The sequence below is a fragment of the Labrus bergylta genome, chromosome 16, assembly GCF_963930695.1.
Source record: "Labrus bergylta chromosome 16, fLabBer1.1, whole genome shotgun sequence".
Lineage (NCBI taxonomy): Eukaryota > Metazoa > Chordata > Actinopteri > Labriformes > Labridae > Labrus > Labrus bergylta.
Window position 1 is genome coordinate 8,750,244 of NC_089210.1, and position 17,239 is coordinate 8,767,482.

General features: G+C 38.6%; 1 protein-coding gene across 2 annotated transcripts; it reads left to right on the forward strand.

Annotated features, from left to right (window-relative positions):
- The first annotated feature begins 4,478 nt into the window (after positions 1-4,478).
- On the forward strand, positions 4,479-15,052 carry hsd3b7 (hydroxy-delta-5-steroid dehydrogenase, 3 beta- and steroid delta-isomerase). 2 transcript variants are annotated; one of them, XM_020645699.3, is made up of 6 exons: positions 4,479-4,689; positions 6,733-6,888; positions 10,192-10,300; positions 11,979-12,078; positions 12,682-12,844; positions 14,115-15,052. In XM_020645699.3, exons 1-6 carry the CDS (start codon positions 4,530-4,532, stop codon positions 14,507-14,509), a joined length of 1,083 nt encoding a protein of 360 aa, XP_020501355.1. In that variant the 5' UTR covers positions 4,479-4,529; the 3' UTR covers positions 14,510-15,052. The 2 variants fall into 2 exon arrangements, with proteins under 2 accessions (XP_020501355.1, XP_065820747.1); XM_065964675.1 differs by lacking the exons at positions 4,479-4,689; positions 6,733-6,888 and adding an exon at positions 9,719-10,143 and having other exon boundaries at positions 10,174-10,300.
- The last annotated feature ends 2,187 nt before the right edge of the window (positions 15,053-17,239 follow it).

Genomic DNA, 17,239 nt, shown 5'->3' on the forward strand with positions numbered 1-17,239 from the left:
GAGAAATATAACTACTGAGTCCATCTTAAAACCTTTAACCCAGTTCATGTCTGTTTTTGGTCTCTAGTATCTCTATCTTTTGGTTTCTTTTATCAAAATGCCGAGCATCAAAACTGAAGCTTCTCCTGGCTCCGTTTTAAATATGTTAATGTACAGCTGCTTGCTGCGGATTGTGTGCTGAACTCCAATAAATAACAGACTATCTGTTAATGTAGGCCTACATTTACAGAATATCTGTTAATCTGTAGGCCTGCAGCTGCTTGCTGTTGTTTCAGTACTGAACTATAACAGAATATCGAGGCGTACTGCTGTTGTTGTTTATGTCTGTGCGCGAGCATAAATTGAGCAGATTAAAGTCGTTTGTTGCAAAAACTTGATTAATTTAGAGGGGAAAACACATTTGATATAAATACAACCCAATAGAAACCAAAGGCTTATGCGTTGGTGTCTTTTCCTACAACCTTACAAGACATACGACATGTAAAGGGCACTGAGAGTGTCGTGGCGGATGCCGTGTCTTGGGCGATGGCAGTTGATTTGTGTGTTTTAATGTACTTGCAGCTTATCTTTGTCTGTTCTGGCTAGTCTCTCTTTAAGTGCTTCCTAGGTAACAAGGTTGCTGGGAGGTTGGTCTGGCAGTCAGGATCGAGAGTTCTTGCAGGTTGTATGAAGTCACAAGTTAAAATGAACAGTTATACCTGATAGTACTTGACACCCGATCGCTCACTTTAAATTCTAAATTTGGGGTGTAAGTTGAGTTGTTAATTGTTATGTGTAATGTTTGAGGAATCCAGTGAGGACTCCCATCTTAAGGGCGGGGGTGTGACGACCCCTCCCTTTCTGCTCCCCACTCTGTCTGTCTGTTTTTGTGTTTCCCGTCTCTCGGCCTTGTGTTCTAACCAGGTGATTGGAGTTGGAATGTGAGTGGAGCTGGGAGGGTCGTCAGTCGGTGCCTGCTCAGCTGAGTAAGGCCTTCAGAAGGTTATTTAGGCCTGCCCAAGAGATGTGCTCACTCTCTCTCAGCTGGGGCATGCTGCAAACATCTGTACATTTATGTCTATGATCTATTGTCAACTGGATGACCTTCATATATGTGACACTTTTGTTAATTAAACTATTGTTTGAATGAGTAATTCTGTGTGGCCTCCCTCCTTTGTTACCTGCCATGAGCCAGGTGGTAACACATAACATTCACCTTTGATTGAACCATTGTGTCCTTTCACATTACTGCCACATTTTCACATTTTCAGCCCTGGTGATTATTCCAACAGTTAACTCTTATTTGAAATGTTTTAAGTACTTTAGACACACCGAAGATTTGCTAGGGTTTGAGGATTCATTTTCATACCATCAAAAAAATAATTCAATAAATGTTAATGTCCTTCGGAAGGATTGAAGCTTTGACGTCAGGTAAAGGAAACCACGATCTGGTGAAACGTGTTTCCTCAGGAAGGTAATACTTCCTTGAAAAAGTTGAAATCAGATATCACGGTGTGTATACATTTCCTGTTTAAATACATCAGAGGAAGTTCCAAAAATCTGCCCTAGCAAGGTTTCAGTCAGTTGATGACAGGAAAAGGGGAGCTGGCAGAGTTTACAGCACAGCTGGTGACCAGAGCAGGAAATACCTCTTAACATGTGGTTGACAAAAATGTGCCAAGCCATTGGTCTAGACTCTACACGAGGTGCAAGCCACTCAGGTTGTTTGTGAGGGAAATACAATTTACTGTTTTCCTCTGAGTCATAGAAGGCTGACTTAAAGTGGAAACGGCTGGATTTTTTTAATTTTTTTTAAACTGCAGTTCAACAAGAGTTTACTTTGTTATTTCAAGCGATACTCTGTCCTTGTATAGAAAACATTTCAGTCTTTCTTTTTATGTCATGCAGAATAAACTTCAGAGAGGGGTAGGTGTCATGTTTTTTAAGTTTTACAGTACAGTTAAATGACTGATTCATTCATTTTAAGCTTACAGGCTTTTTAGAAAAACCGTCATTTGATTTGTGGAACAGTTGCATGACATGTCACTATGGCAGTGTTAATAAGTGTTTAAAACCACAAGTTTCAGGGGCTTTTATCACAATTATTATTATTTTTTTTATTTTTTTTTGGGGGGGGGGGCTTTACATTTCCATAACTTTTCTGAAAATCATTCTAGCAGCCATCCTAATGTCATGTCATGACTTTATGGATGTTTGTCTGCATGTCATTATCAGTCCCCATCTTTGGTCCAGACTGAAAATCCTCAGCATCTGGGCTACTCCATATGGTTACCATACAATGTTGTATAAACATTCATGCTCAGCAGATTCATTTTTTTCTTGACCTTTCATTTGGTGCAACTATCAGGTCTTAGTTTCTGTTGGTCTACTTTCATACTCAACAGGTACGCTATAGGTCTATGGGCAAAAGTGATTTGTGCTAGTTAACACATTGTAACATGTAAACATATCAAACTTAAACTAGAAGTATTATACTTGGCTAACATCAGTTTGCTAGAATTAAGTGTGTGTATGTAAGCATGCAGATTGAAGCATTTAGCTCAAAGCACTGCTGTGTCTTACATAAAGCAAAGCCACACATAGCTGCCATACCATAGAAATAGACTCTGGTTCTTGTTTAAACCTGTACAGGAACGCTTATTATTTTAAGATGCTAACTGTCACCTTGAATTGTCATGTTGGCCTCCTCCCTTTTTTTTCCCCTTTGATCATTGTCCATTGTTAAAGGGATACTTCACCCGTTGAAACATGAATCTGTATTGACATTGGGTCAAATATGTAGTAGAAATGTGAAATGCATTTTGAAGCTGGTGCCTTCTTGGCCGTGAAAAGGCAGAAAGTGTCTTTTTGGCTCATGTGGATGAAAGACACCTAATCCCAGAATGCACAGCACCGCAGGCCACTCCCACAACAAATGCTTTATTAATCCCAGAGGGAAATTCGATCGTTACAGTTTCTCCAAAATACACAATATAGCAGTAGAAATAAAGTACTAAAAACATTAACAGACATATTTACTTCAACACATGAGGCCGTTTCCTCAACTGATTCTGAGATTTCTTCCAGAAGGAATTGGCATCTTGTAAATTCCTGTCAGAAAACAGACTCTATGTCTGTGTCCATAGGCAAACAGTGAGAGCACCGACACCACCAGTCCGCCCCAGCTCGAGCCGGCCCGGGCTCCTCGTCCTTACCGTGGCCAGCAATATAGCAATATAGCCGCGAGACGGTTGCTGCCGACAGGCCAGTCTTGTGTCCCGGTGAGCGGCCGGCGGGCAGCAGCCGTCTCGCCGCTATATTTATATTTTTTCACCATTATCAGCTTTCTCCATAGAGCCTGTTAGCATAGCTACCAACCAATATGGCGGACTTTAAGTTTTGATTCTGGGCGTGAGTTCCCACCCACTGATCTGTGATTGGTCTGTAGCTTCAGCGGTCGAAAATATGAGGAACTAGCGTTGTAGTTTCACCCGGCTAACCGGAACAGCTTCCAGTGATGCAAAAAAACGTAATTTTGCGTCACTGGAAGCTCCTTTTCAGACTCGGAAATACAAAGATTTCCCATCTCAGGGGAAAATGAGGGAGAGATGCACGACCATTCAAAAATACTACCAGGTTTCTAATGATACAAAGCTTAATGCAAATGGGCGAGGTATCCCTTTAATGTACTGCCCAAGTGTTTGCATATAAACAAAACACTGTTAGACAAAGCTAGTCCCATTTTTGCACACACTTAGAGCTAAATGAACTTACATTTTAAAAAAAGTTAGGGAATTGCTCAAGGTTTAGTCCATGATTGTAATGCTTTATTGATGTAGGCCCATCATAAGCAATTTATACGAAACAAAGGGTTTCCAGCATGGGAAGAAATCTACTTCAAACACAACCTCTGGAAACAATCTGTTGACAAATTATATGAATATATTAATCATTAAATCACAGTTAAGAATGGGGACTATATCAAAACCGAACAGACAAGTGAACTGGCTATCAAACAGATGTTAATGATTTATTTATGGATCATTAAGTTTGGTTGTTCATTCATTGCATAAGGGGTTTTTCTTTTTGGTCTGCAAGAGTCAAGGGTAAGACAACGTGGCAGCTCAGACAGAGACGACTGTAGGTAACACAGCCTACGTGGATATTTCTGTTAGAGAAATTGAATGTTTACCAAAGTGTTCGTTGAATCCGTGAAGCTAAATTAAAGGATTTATCATGATGTCATTTTGGTTGTTTTATATCTATATTTTTTTCTTCAGTAGGCTGTTTACACTATTCACACAATGTCCCTGCTATAAGTCAAATCTTTCAGAGCTGTTACGTGCATGCTGAAGCGTGCCTGTTGACATCTTCCGGATCTGAATAAGTTAACAGTACCTGAACTGTACGCACTGCAAAAATCTGCAGCCGTGCAGTCTCCGCCTTCTCTGCCCACGCTCGGAGGGGGGTCTATATTTAAAGAGAGGTGGCTGACACGCAGCGCGCTCACTGCTCGCTGCTCGCTGCTCGCTGCTCCGGAGTCTCTCAGCATGTCTGAAAACCAGCGGGGTGTCGTGTATCTCATCACCGGGGGATGCGGTTTCCTCGGCAGGCACTTGCTGAAGATTTTACTGGAGAAGGAGGTCGATCTGGTGGAGATCCGGGTGTTCGACAAACACGTAGATTCAAGCCTAGATGGACTCAGCACAGGTAAGCCGATGTTATGGCTTCGCGGTGGTCAAAACGCTGCAGTTGTTTTCTTTTAATTTGAAGCTTCATCGTATCAGCGAGGTAAGATTACGCGACGACAAAATACGAGACCCAAAGTCGTTGCTCAGTTCATTTTCATTTCACTTAAAGTCGGCTTTAATGCATCTGCCACAGCCTTTGTAACGGTTTATGTTTCCGTGGTGTCTTACAATAATAATAATAATAATATCTTTATTTATATAACACCTTTTAAAAACAAATGTTTACAGAGTGCTGTGACAGACAGAGCAAATACAGCAAATACACAACAGAACAGAGGTCAACATTGTAAAAATGCAAATAACAGGAATGATGTGGAGTCAACAGGCAGGTATGGAGAGGCAGTTCAGTACAGTGAAGGAAAATTAGTTTAAAATCAATCAGGGGAAAACAAAATTGAAATTGAGGGAGAGTGGGACGACATCACATCACAGGCTGTAAACACAGAATGAAGATTTAAAAAAAAAGAAAAGAAGGGATTCACGGGACATTGGTTAAATGGATGAAGCAACAGAGAGCTGAAGAGTTAAAACGATAGAAGGAGTAGGAATTTAAAAAAAAAGACTAAGAGCAGTAAAATTAATACAGGAAGGGATACATGTAAAGGCTAAAACATTTAAAGAAGAGAAAGATAAAAAGGTTAAGCGCAATACAATTAATAAAAGGAAGAGATAGATCTTTAAAGGAGAAATCACATAAAAGCAAGTCTATAAAAGTGAGTTTTAAGAAGTGATTTAAAAGATTTACAGTACAGTAAAAGTACAGTATGGATTGGACTGGTCTGGTAGTCTATTATATTATTGTATAGGCCTACTATGTGTACAAACTCTATAGTACAAGGAATGTAGCCTGTAGATGCTGTGTACCAAAAAAAATATTTGTGTCTTTTCATTGCTAGAACCCTGACAAAGTCTGACATTCATTTCCCTTGCATGCCATTGGGTCAGTCTGCAGACCTGACTGCTGGGCTGTGAATCCAGGAAAGCTTTCTCCCATATCCTGTGTCAGGACAAAGATGTTGTCACTTGTCATTGTATCATTTGCCTAACAGAGTATTCATTTTTTTCTCTCTCCATTTGTTGACCACATTAGAACAGGACATGGCATTTACATTGTGTTGTGACCTGAAGAGTTTCACATGTGCTTTCATTCTAACACGGGAGAAACGACACACCTCAAATGAATCAATGTAAAACTGCATTTCCTCGGAGAATTGTTATAAATTGCATGAATTGCAATAATTAAACAAAAGCATGTGATTTCTCTGAAAGGGGTCTGTATTGGAAAGGACCCAACCCTGTGTGGCACCTCCGTCCCGCAGTGGAAAAGGCTTTGTTCAGCTTTCATCATTTATTGTGTGACTGGACTAAGGCCTGCTATTGATGCAGGGCTCTTTTGTGCCCCTGAGAGATCAGCTAACAGTAACAGGAGGGCTTAGTATCAGAAAAACTAACTGAAGGCTTCACAGCACAGAGATAATGACATGGTGAGCTGTGCATTTTTTTGGTATGTGGTTTCTCTTAGAGCTGACGTGAATTAATGTCAGCTAAAATCTGTAATCAGAAAACTGAGTACTTGGTGAAATAAAACATGGGCATGTGAACTGCAGAATTTCTGAATTGCATGAGGATATCAACTCACTGTTCAAAAGTCCAGTCAAATACCACACCTTCTAAATGATTGCCCCATCTCTTGCTATCAGCCTGTCAAGGTCAGTGCATAAACCGCAGGGGCATGCATGGCCTTCATAAACAACCAAGATTCTAGACATTGTGACCTATAAAAAAAAAACTCATGAAATCCCAGTAAACATGTGTATGCTGTGAATGACGCAAAACTAAGTGTTTTTTTCTCATCTCTTGGTAAACAATTTAGACTTCTCTTTCAAGTGCTTTTCCTGTTTATTTGCTTCTGTAGAGTTTCTAGGAAAGCGTGACCTGTTCCAGGATCTCTTAAGAGTTCATCATGATTTTTATTTTGTTTTCCTGTTTTTTCTCCTCTTAGCAAAAACAAAGGTAGTGGTCATTCAGGGCGACGTCACAGACTACAGCAGCGTGTTAGAGGCCTCCCGGGGGGCTGACGTTGTTATCCACAGTGCAAGCTTGGTGGATGTTTGGCACAGAGTCCCAGATACTGTCATCTACTCCGTCAACGTCACAGGTGAGACTTCAAGGGTGTGATGATCAAATGATAACACAAAGACTATAGTACAGTATGCATATCTACTAGAGCAAACGCTCGATATGTCTGAACATATCTCCAAGACTAAGATTTCACTTTGTTAAATAATATTTTGTCTTGTCTGTTAGTCAGAGCCAGATCCATAAAAATCTTCTTTTGCCCCTGTTGCACCCATCCTACAAGAGAAATGTCAGGGAAACCAAGCCCTTTGGTGGAGTTTCTGAGCAAAAGGGAAGCAACGGAAACTTCTGACTCAGTTTTATGGACAATGTATTTTTGGCGAAACCCACGCCTGTTATGGACTAACAATGCCAGCCATGGAGCCCACTGGTTTCCACCCAGTACGAATTCATCGCATATAATTGTAGTTATTGTTTAAATTACATTTCCCCTTCTTTTGAAAGTGGTCATCCTATCATCTTCACTAGTCTGGGTTTTAGATGTCAAAGGAGTTGTTTTTTAAGCCTGACAGGAATCCCTCTCATAAGGAAACACCAGAAGAAAAAAAAAAATAGCTAAAAACTCTAGTTGCATGATTAATCAAAAACTTCATCATGATTGTTATCTGAACATTCGCAATCCACATAAACAAGAGATAATAAATATGTAAACAAGCTTTCTCACTGAGCTTACGTTCAACCTATTGGAGTGAGGCCTGGGTATTAGGTGGTGCACTCACACCATTTTGATGGAGTCAGATGAAGCTAAGCTAGTAATCAGCTTCTGTCAGATTATAGCTCCTGTGAGGGGGTTTTTAGCTGGTTTTGAAACAGACTGAAATTCACAACTTTGCCTCTATATGAGATAGAGAAGCCGAAGAACTCATCATTGAGAAGATTGATTATTTCTACATAATAAATGTTTAAGTTACAGTGGTCTGTGTTTGTTTTGACCAGGGAAGGTAGGCAGTTTTTAGGCACCCTCACACGGCCGTTTTGGACACCCCTCGGTTTACCAGATGAGACCTGTTATCGCTGCAAACCTACAGGTGTTGTAACGATGGAAGCTGGCAAGCGAACTTGTTCAGATAACTGAATCCACCTGGCCTAAAAAGCCTTTGTAGTTTTCTAAAAAGCTCCTGAATACTGAACAGCATATTCTGCTCAAGTCGTGTAGGCTTACTTTATATACAATGCACACATAATGCTTTAGCATAAAACTTGATGCATCCAAAACCGCTGCCTTCACTGTAGCTATAGCTAAGCAGTCGACTGAAGAATGATGTGGGATAAATCCTGTTGAATGCTGTAATTTGTGTCGTATTTGAACATAGGGTTGATTGATTGATGTGGTGGCTGACTCAGAGAGAAAGAATGAGAGGAGTTTGTTTTTGAAAGCATTATATAACAGGTTTTCATGCTATTGTGAACTCTCATGCTGTTATGACACACATAGAGCTTTACATGGTTTTAAAATTGCTACTGTTTTAAAGAAGTGAGATTTTTAGTTACATTTTCCTTCTGTGCAGATTTGAATTCCCCCCTGTGGGCCAAGCGGTACATTTTTTTCGCTGGTCCTGTCCTGTACATGTATGTTAAATATTCTCTGATCTTGTCTTTGCTTGATTTTTACCGTCAAAGTTACGACTCACCAGTGGACGTTGGTGGAAAATGAACACAAAGTTTCATTCAGCAGTTTGATGTTAATCATTTTTGCTGGAATTTGACCTGTTGGAAGTGATGACAAGCAGAAAATAGTCAGTGCTCCTCTAGCTCATTGGTGGGTTTGCTTTTGTTGACCATATAAGGCCTTCAGTATAAAGTAGTTTAATAACCATAAAAAGACTCCTTTTATAATACATTTAACCTTTGAACCCATGACTTTACTTGTTCCTCATGTCTAAAACATATATCCTAGAAATACTCTTGCTCACTTGTTTTTGAATGTTTAAAGTAGCAGTTTGGGTTTGGATGCATTGAGTCATTTAAACAGTCTACAAATCCACTCTCTGTGGTTTTGTTTATGTCATGGGTTGTGGTGACTCCTTGGCCTTAAATAGCCTACAATGATTCACTTAAAAGACAATAACAACTTTATCTGTTATTGGGTTTGTCTGTATGCTTGTCACATAACACCTTGAAAGAATTTTGAAGCAAATGAATTTTCACCTAATGTCATTAAATCAGAGTGAATGAAGCCAACGAGAAGAGGGAGTGAGTTGAATCTGACCTCTGTTACACTGGGTGGTTCTCTCTAGATTCTTGCAAATATTACAAGAATTTAAAAACACCAGCCAGTGGTTGCTCTCAAGAGGTTTACATGCCTTTTGTTTCTTTATGTTTCGGGATTACTGTTAACTCCCTCTTCCTAAGGCTTAGAGATACAATTTCACCCTGCTTCCCAGAACAAGTTAGAGTTGCAGGTGCAGAAAGTTAAGAGACTAATAATTGTATCCAGACACTGGTTTCTTGCCTAAATTCTAGTACATACCAGAGATTTTCACCACCTGTGAGCCACACAGTGTTCAGTACCAGATATTCATGCATGCCAAGCACCAGAGTCTCCTGATACACTCGTTTTAATTGGAATCACGTCATGTAGCTACATCATATGGGGAAAATGTTAACACCTCACTGACTTTGAAAATAAGTGGGACTTGTTTTCATCTTTATCGCAAAAGATTTGAGTAAGATTAGAATCAAAAAAATGAAGCCATTACCCCATTACCACATTCATTATGTTTTCTTTATTTGCAACATCTTTAAAGCACTTTAAGCAGGTTTTATGTTTCAATTCCTTTTTATAGCTATTCTTGGTATGTTTATATTTGTGTCTGTCTGTCTGTTTTTCACAGCTGCTGAGTGATTAAGAAAGGGAGTGACTGTGCAGAGAAGGAAGGATCAATTCTACAACATAGTCCAGCAGACATAAATATGGCCGTTATGTTATGGACTTTAACAGTGGAAGTTGTCCTCCTCCCCTGTTAGACCTTCAACATAATAAATACAGGATAAGACTCTTATCTCCACTTTGGGACAACTATATTTAATTACACAGCCCTTCCACTTTCATTGACAAAGACCAGGTTTTAAGAAGACATGTTTTTCCTCTTAGCTTATTAAAATACACTGTGGGTCTGAGTCTGATGCCTCTCTCTTACACAAGTGTCCTGTTGATCATCTACATATGCATCTAATTTTCTCATGCATCTTGTTTTCATTTCAAGATGCTCATCCCTGCATGCTGTTCTAAACTTCAGGAATCCAAGTGTATTGAAAGCAGTCATGGCTAATTTGCTATATATTTTTTAAATTAACCACGTACTGACTCTCTCTGTTTTAGGAACGGAAAATGTGATCAATGCCTGTGTGGAGTGTGGCATCCAGTCCCTGCTGTACACCAGCAGCATGGAGGTGGTCGGCCCGAACGTGAAAGGAGATCATTTTGTCAGGTGAAGCCTTGAGATAATAATTTCATGTCAGTTAGTTTCTGAACACACTGTACAATCATACTCATCATGACCTATGTGCAAGTCCAAGAGTGTTTTTCTTCACTGAGCACACGTGGCTGCACATTTCACTCCAACTTTAAGGAAATATGTTGGATGTTTATTTTTTTCTTCTTCTGTGGTCTCAGTCTTCTCTACGTTCTCTTTTTTTTTTCTCGTGAATGTATTAAAGTCTGTACAGAAAAGATAGGGTGGGGTGGAGACGCAATTGACAGTGAGAGGCTGCTTTAGTGACCTAATCAAGGGTTTGGAATTGAATCTAAAGAGTCTGGAATTCAAAAGATATTTAACTGGAGGCTTGTTTTTCCTTCACTGTGACATGTTTTTTCCCCTCTCTCCAGACACACTTTACCAGTTGCATGTTATTAAGTAAAAAAAAAACAAAAGTCACTGCTCAGTCTGAGCTAAAAACTGAAGTTTAAGGAAGCTGTGTAACATAACACTTAACACCAGTGTTTTTGACAGGTATTAATTTCGGATTCAGCAATAGAACCACATTTTAGCTGTGCACATCAGACATGTACTCCCATGCCTGATTAATGTTGCACCAGTGTTCCTCTGTTTGCTGACATTTTAAGGAATGCTGTATACTGACTGTCTCCAAGGGCGTCTGCATTATTCAAGGGTGTGCATTGTTTATTCCCGAGTAATAAAGAATCATTTTGGATCAGGCATGCCTGGAAACCACAACAAAAATAATAATACAGAGATAACAAACAGAGGTGTGGTGATGTGAGATACATATTCTGATTCTGTCTAACAAGGTTTCTTTGGTATAGGTTCAGGGAGTGGTGGGGCAAGCGCTGTGAGAATATACAGGTGTGTGTAGGATGGAAAATCCAGCTCGAGTGCTTTACATGGAGTCCTTTTCCTGTTGATTTGACCAAGGAATGAAAATAAATGGAGATAAATTGTTGTTAACACACTCTAAAATCTAAATGACCAGGGTGTTCTCTGAAAGATAGTTTGTGCGAGGGAAAATGAGTGGATGTTTTTAAAGTAGAATATGCAAAAGCAGCAGAATAATCGAGCGTAAAGAGAAGGTGAAAAGCAGGCACTGAAGAAAAAAACAAGCTGATTATGAAGCAGAATTATCAAGTTGTTACACTCAACCGTCTGAATCCAAACAAATGTTTCAGAAAACTTCCAGCTTCTATCCACCTTCAGCAAGAATCAGCATATTCTTCCACACAGTTTGTGTGTGTGTGTGTGTGTTTGTTTGCACTACCTTAAGGCCGGAAGTACATAGCTACAGCTGTACCTCAGGATCATATTTAGCATTCTCTCTTTGTCTGTAACAGATCATTTGTAACAGGATGAGAGAATGATCCTTTGTCTGCTCTTGTCGGAGGAAGCCTTTCTGCCGAGAAACACTATCAAGTGGAAAGATGAAAGATTCAAAGATTATACAGGACAGCCTCCTATAATGACCATTTTTTTCCCCCTATCTCTCTCTCTTTGGTTCTCTCTCCCTCCTTCTCTGCGAGTGTCCTCTCTGAGCTCCAGTTTTCCATTTGGCTTCATTGGAACACATTCCTCTCATGCATGCGGCGGGGTCAAGAAAAGCACTATTTGCTTTCTCCTGAGTGCTCCTGTGACTGTTTGTGTCTTTTTCTTACAGGGGCAATGAAGACACCCCTTACAATGTGTACCACACCATGCCCTACCCCAAGACCAAGGCAAAGGCAGAGAAGATCGTACTTGAAGCTAATGGCACCAAGGTACCATGTTTTTATAGTATTTATCTGTTAAATAACGGACTCTGTAGGGGTAACATTCAACTGACATTTTAATTAACATCCAGCCAGGCAACAGCGAGGCTGATTTATTGGAAGCACAATCCACTGTTGGGTACATTTTCTCTGACGCCCTCTGGGAGCTCCTCAAAGTGTTGAACTAAGAATCATAAAACATTAACGATGCAATGAAACTGATTTAAAAACAACTGCAGATGTACAATTGAAAAAACAACAACATTGGTTTCCAGATATATTAATTTCTGCATGTCAATAAATATTATTCCTAAAAATCTGATTAAATACTAAGAATCAGATTCTTGAGTGCATCTTTTTAATGTTAAGCTTCAGACTGGGTTACACATTCGTGTGTGTTTTGTAACTGTTGTGTGTCTAGTTGGCTTGAAAATGTCATAACAAGAATTTTACTTGTGCAACTTTGCCACAGAACACTAGATCATCCCTTTTGTGGTCTAACTGTATTGGGACTCTAGCTATTGACAATAAGATAAGCTACAGTCTGCTTTGTTGTTCTCTTTTCTTTGTCTGAATTCATGACAACAAATCCTGCTTTTGTCTCCTGTCCAGGTGAAGGGTGGGAAGTGTTTAAACACATGCTCCCTGAGGCCGACAGGGATCTATGGCGAGGGGCACGAGCTAATTAAGGACTTCTACAAGCAGGGTGTACAAAGGGGAGGTTTGATCATCGGGGGTGTCCCTGATGAAACTGAACATGGACGAGTCTATGCAGGTAAAGTTTAGTTTTTTTTTTTAGTGTGTCATATCCACTAGCTTTAAGGCAAGTCTCTTCAATGTAGCGTTTGATCCTAACAAACCTCAGCTCTATTTTTATCTCTTAAATGCAAAGGCTTGAAAGAAGAACAAGATAAAAGCAGAGCATGCTGACTTATTTTCACACGGGCTGAAAGCAGAAGTACGGTTTTCACAGAAAGTGCCTGTGCATTTCACAGAACAGAACACTGCCTTTGCAGTTGATAGAGATTGCTGCTGGTTTAGATAGTGAACTAAAAATACACAGATGGCTTTCTTAAGCTCACTCCCCAGCAACTGCCTGCGAGTGAGTGAAAAGCGCATGCGCTGTAGCTTTAAAGAATAACAGATAGTTAAACACGAGAAGTAATACAGATGTTCTGGGTTGTGACATCATGTGAATAGTGTCATCCAGCAACAATCTGTACAGGTGTGTGAACACGTCATTAAATAGATCTCCTGCTAGATGTCATGAAGTTATCTGTAAATATGACATGCTATTTTCAGTTCTTCCCAGTTGTTTTTATTAAGTCATGGTATCAGTTGCTTCTTTACCAGATAATTAATCACATAACCTGCATGTGAGCATGAGTGACAGCCGACATGAAGAAATATGTATAGCATGCCTAACACGTCACAAGACTAAGTCACAGAAAAGCTCTATAAAAGGATGCATGTTCTCTAAAGTGCATGAGGCACTGTCGATTTTTGTTGTAACATGCACACGGGTGACGTGAAGGATGATGTCAGTGAAATGTGGTCAGAGGCATGAAGAAAGAGGCATGAAGAAACACTTCTTCATGTCCTTATGCACAATGTGGAAGTTTTAAGGGGGATATTGTTAAATTTCACAACCCTTGATTTATATAAGGGCACTATTGTAAGATTAAAAAAGGTTAAAAAAAAATGTGTTAGTCCTGTTTTTGAGATGTTTCGTCACCAAATTGATGTTTTTATTATTGATAAATGACCACACATCAGTAAGGTGGTCATTTATCAATAATTTGGTACTGACAGGAAGCTGTTTTCATCAGCATACGGCTCTGGGTATAACTTCAGTCAGAAGTCTGTGTCTAATAAGTTAAGTTAGTGTTTAAAATGATGTAAAACACAAAATCTAATTAAAAGTAAAGTGTGTAAAATAACTGTAGAATCTTACTGTAAATGTAACTGCTTTGGGATTTCCACTATGTTTTGAATTACTTTAACCTCACACAGTCTGTTATTTTCCCTCTTGTTTGTGTAACTAGGTAACGTTGCCTGGATGCATGTTCTTGCAGCCCGGGCCCTGAGAGAGCGCCCACAGGCTGTCGGAGGTGAAGCTTTCTTTTGCTACGATGACTCGCCCTACAAGAGCTATGAGGATTTCAACATGCTTTTCCTCTCCGCATTTAACTTCCGGAGGGTCCGCATGCCGTTAATGTTGCTCTGGTTCCTGGCTGTGTTTAATGACATGCTCCGCTGGATACTGAGCCCCTTTACTAACTATACACCGTTGCTTAATGGTTACACCTTCGCCGTTGCAAGTACCTCCTTCACCGTGTCCACAAACAAAGCACTACGTCACTTTGAGTACCGCCCGCTGTTTGACTGGGATCAATGTCGTGCCCACACACAGAAATGGGTTGACACATTTCCTGGATAAACCCAAAGTCTCTTAATGTGACCTCAACCACTACAACACACATCAGGAGCTGCTATGTAGAGACGCAGCGCTCCTGATAGATGTGTAAAGAAGTCCTGAGCTTTTAGATTACAGCGTAAAGTAAAGGAAAGCAAACAGTATTTATGGTAGAAAAATGTCATTTGAATCTTTTGTTAGTCTGTGTTATACTCACTTATAACTGCTAAGTTATACAGGAAACATAATAAAAGCATTTGCTCGATGAGGCAAAAACATTTTATCCTTATTTAAAAGAAAGTCAGATGAATTATTTAATTCCACAGGATTCATTTCACAGACTATATAGATGTTCAACTTTGTTAATTATGACAATTGTTAAAGTAATTGACAAGCATTATCTACATACATATGGACTAAATATCTGTATTTAGTAATATATTGTATTCTTATGAATGCTTTATGTTGCATAATTGAAACATACTTTTTTATATCTTAAGAAATGTATCGTTTTTGGTACAATAGTTTATTTTGTAATTTGTATTAAAGATAATTTATTATATTCTACACTGCTTTGTTTGTTTTTATTATGCACTTGATTCATGTTTCAGGGAGAGGCTGCATTTTCCTGTTTGCCTTTACGTAACTGATCTTGTTTGATTACTGCATCTATGATGATGTGTAGTGTATTTGTAATAATGCAAGTTTGTTCATCTGGAGACCAGAGTCATGATGATTGATTCTTCTTTGATGTGCAATGGTTTCCTTACCATTAACTCATGCTTAGTGGGAGTTCCTCTCTGGAGTTCCATGGATACAACTAACTTTGTTTACCAGCAGTACTAAGGGCTGATTTCCACTTTGTACTCTTGTGGAAACATGTCTCCAGACTCTATGACAACCAGCTGGACAGCATTTGTTTATATGACTAAGACAAAATATATGGGAGTTCCCTTTTAAATTCACAATGTTTCAATTATGTCTGGGTGTCCCCCATTTCTGGTTTTCCATGGCAACTCTCAACACAACATTTAAACATGCCTGCTCTTTCAAAAAAGAGCAGAGAAATTATTCACAATCTCCATGCAAAACATCTATGCTCTTCCAAAACAAAAACAAAATATTGATTTGTGGCACTTGGGTTGGTGAAAAAATATTAATTGATTTGTCTTATGATAAAGGTCTTCAGCACCATACTGATGATTGAAACGTATAAAGCCAGATATGGTTTGTATGATATGACATCCTGAAGCAATACAAGGCTTGTCATTAAAGTGGATTGTGCCACCTACTGGTGCAACTTCAACATGCAAGAGAAGACTAGGCTACTTGAACATTAAAGTAAGTGTAGTGGAGATATCTACAGTCTATAAATAACAAAAATTCCAAACAAATTATAAACTTAACGCAAACTCACCAAGCCACTGAGGCACCTAGAGGGCGAATCTTACGCAGGATATGTTAATAAGTCCATTGTCCAGATGATGATTGAAGGTTTTAGGGTGGTTTATTTTATCCAGAGACATCAAGCAGGCAACAAACAACAAAAAACGCTGCTGTCTCTCTTGCCCTGTCATCCTGCCATTGCGTCCAGGCTTACTAGTAAAAAACCATTAACCCATTAGGTGCCTACCTGAGTCTCACCTGGCTACCTGGCTATATAGACACACCCATGTAGACTCCACCTTTATGCCCCAAGTAGCAAAATAAACGAATGGAAATAACTCATATAAATGTAAACAATAATAATCAAAATACCCCGAACATAATCTAATATTCAAATGTATCCCCAAAATATCCCAAAATAAGAATATAGACTTTCACTTAATTTAGGAACAGCTGTAATAGTAAGCGATATTTCTGCGTTTTTTAGTATTATTTTTGTTTTTACTGCAAACTGTATTGTTTTTCCGGATTTATAAGAAACCTTAATGGACGTTTTTGTATCTTGGTTATTAGTGTTTTACAAGAAAAAACAATGGTTTGACACTCTGTTCTTAATGTCTACGATTAGGGTCAAATTAAAACACACCTGAGGCCCGAGGGAGAAATAAAGTCAAAAAGCAGTAATGTATGCCAAAGGCAACCTTAAAGAGTACCTAAACCCTAAAACCACTTTTTTCAGCTATAAACCTCTGTATTTGAGTGTTAAGTAGTGTTATGGATCAATTCAAGTCCAAATCTCGACATATGAGTACAAAGTATTGAAATTCGAAATATTAAACGTAAGAGTAAACAAAAGTTAAAACTAAACGACCATATTGTTTATTAAAAGTAAACGACCATATTAATGTAATATGTAAAGTAATAATGTTTATTAAGTGTAAACGACCATATTGTTTATTAAAAGTAAACGACCATATTAATGTAATATGTAAAGTAATAATGTTTATTAAGTGTAAACGACCATATTGTTTATTAAAAGTAAACGACCATATTAATGTAATATGTAAAGTAATAATGTTTATTAAAAGTAAACGACCATATTGTTTATTAAAAGTAATAATGTTTATTAAAAGTAAACGACCATATTAATGTAATATGTAAAGTAATAATGTTTATTAAAAGTAAACAACCATATTAATGTAATATGTAAAGTAATAACGTTTATTAAGTGTAAACGACCATATTGTTTATTAAAAGTAATAATGTTTATTAAAAGTAAACGACCATATTGTTTATTAAAAGTAATAATGTTTATTAAAAGTAAACGACCATATTAATGTAATATGTAAAGTAATAATGTTTATTAAG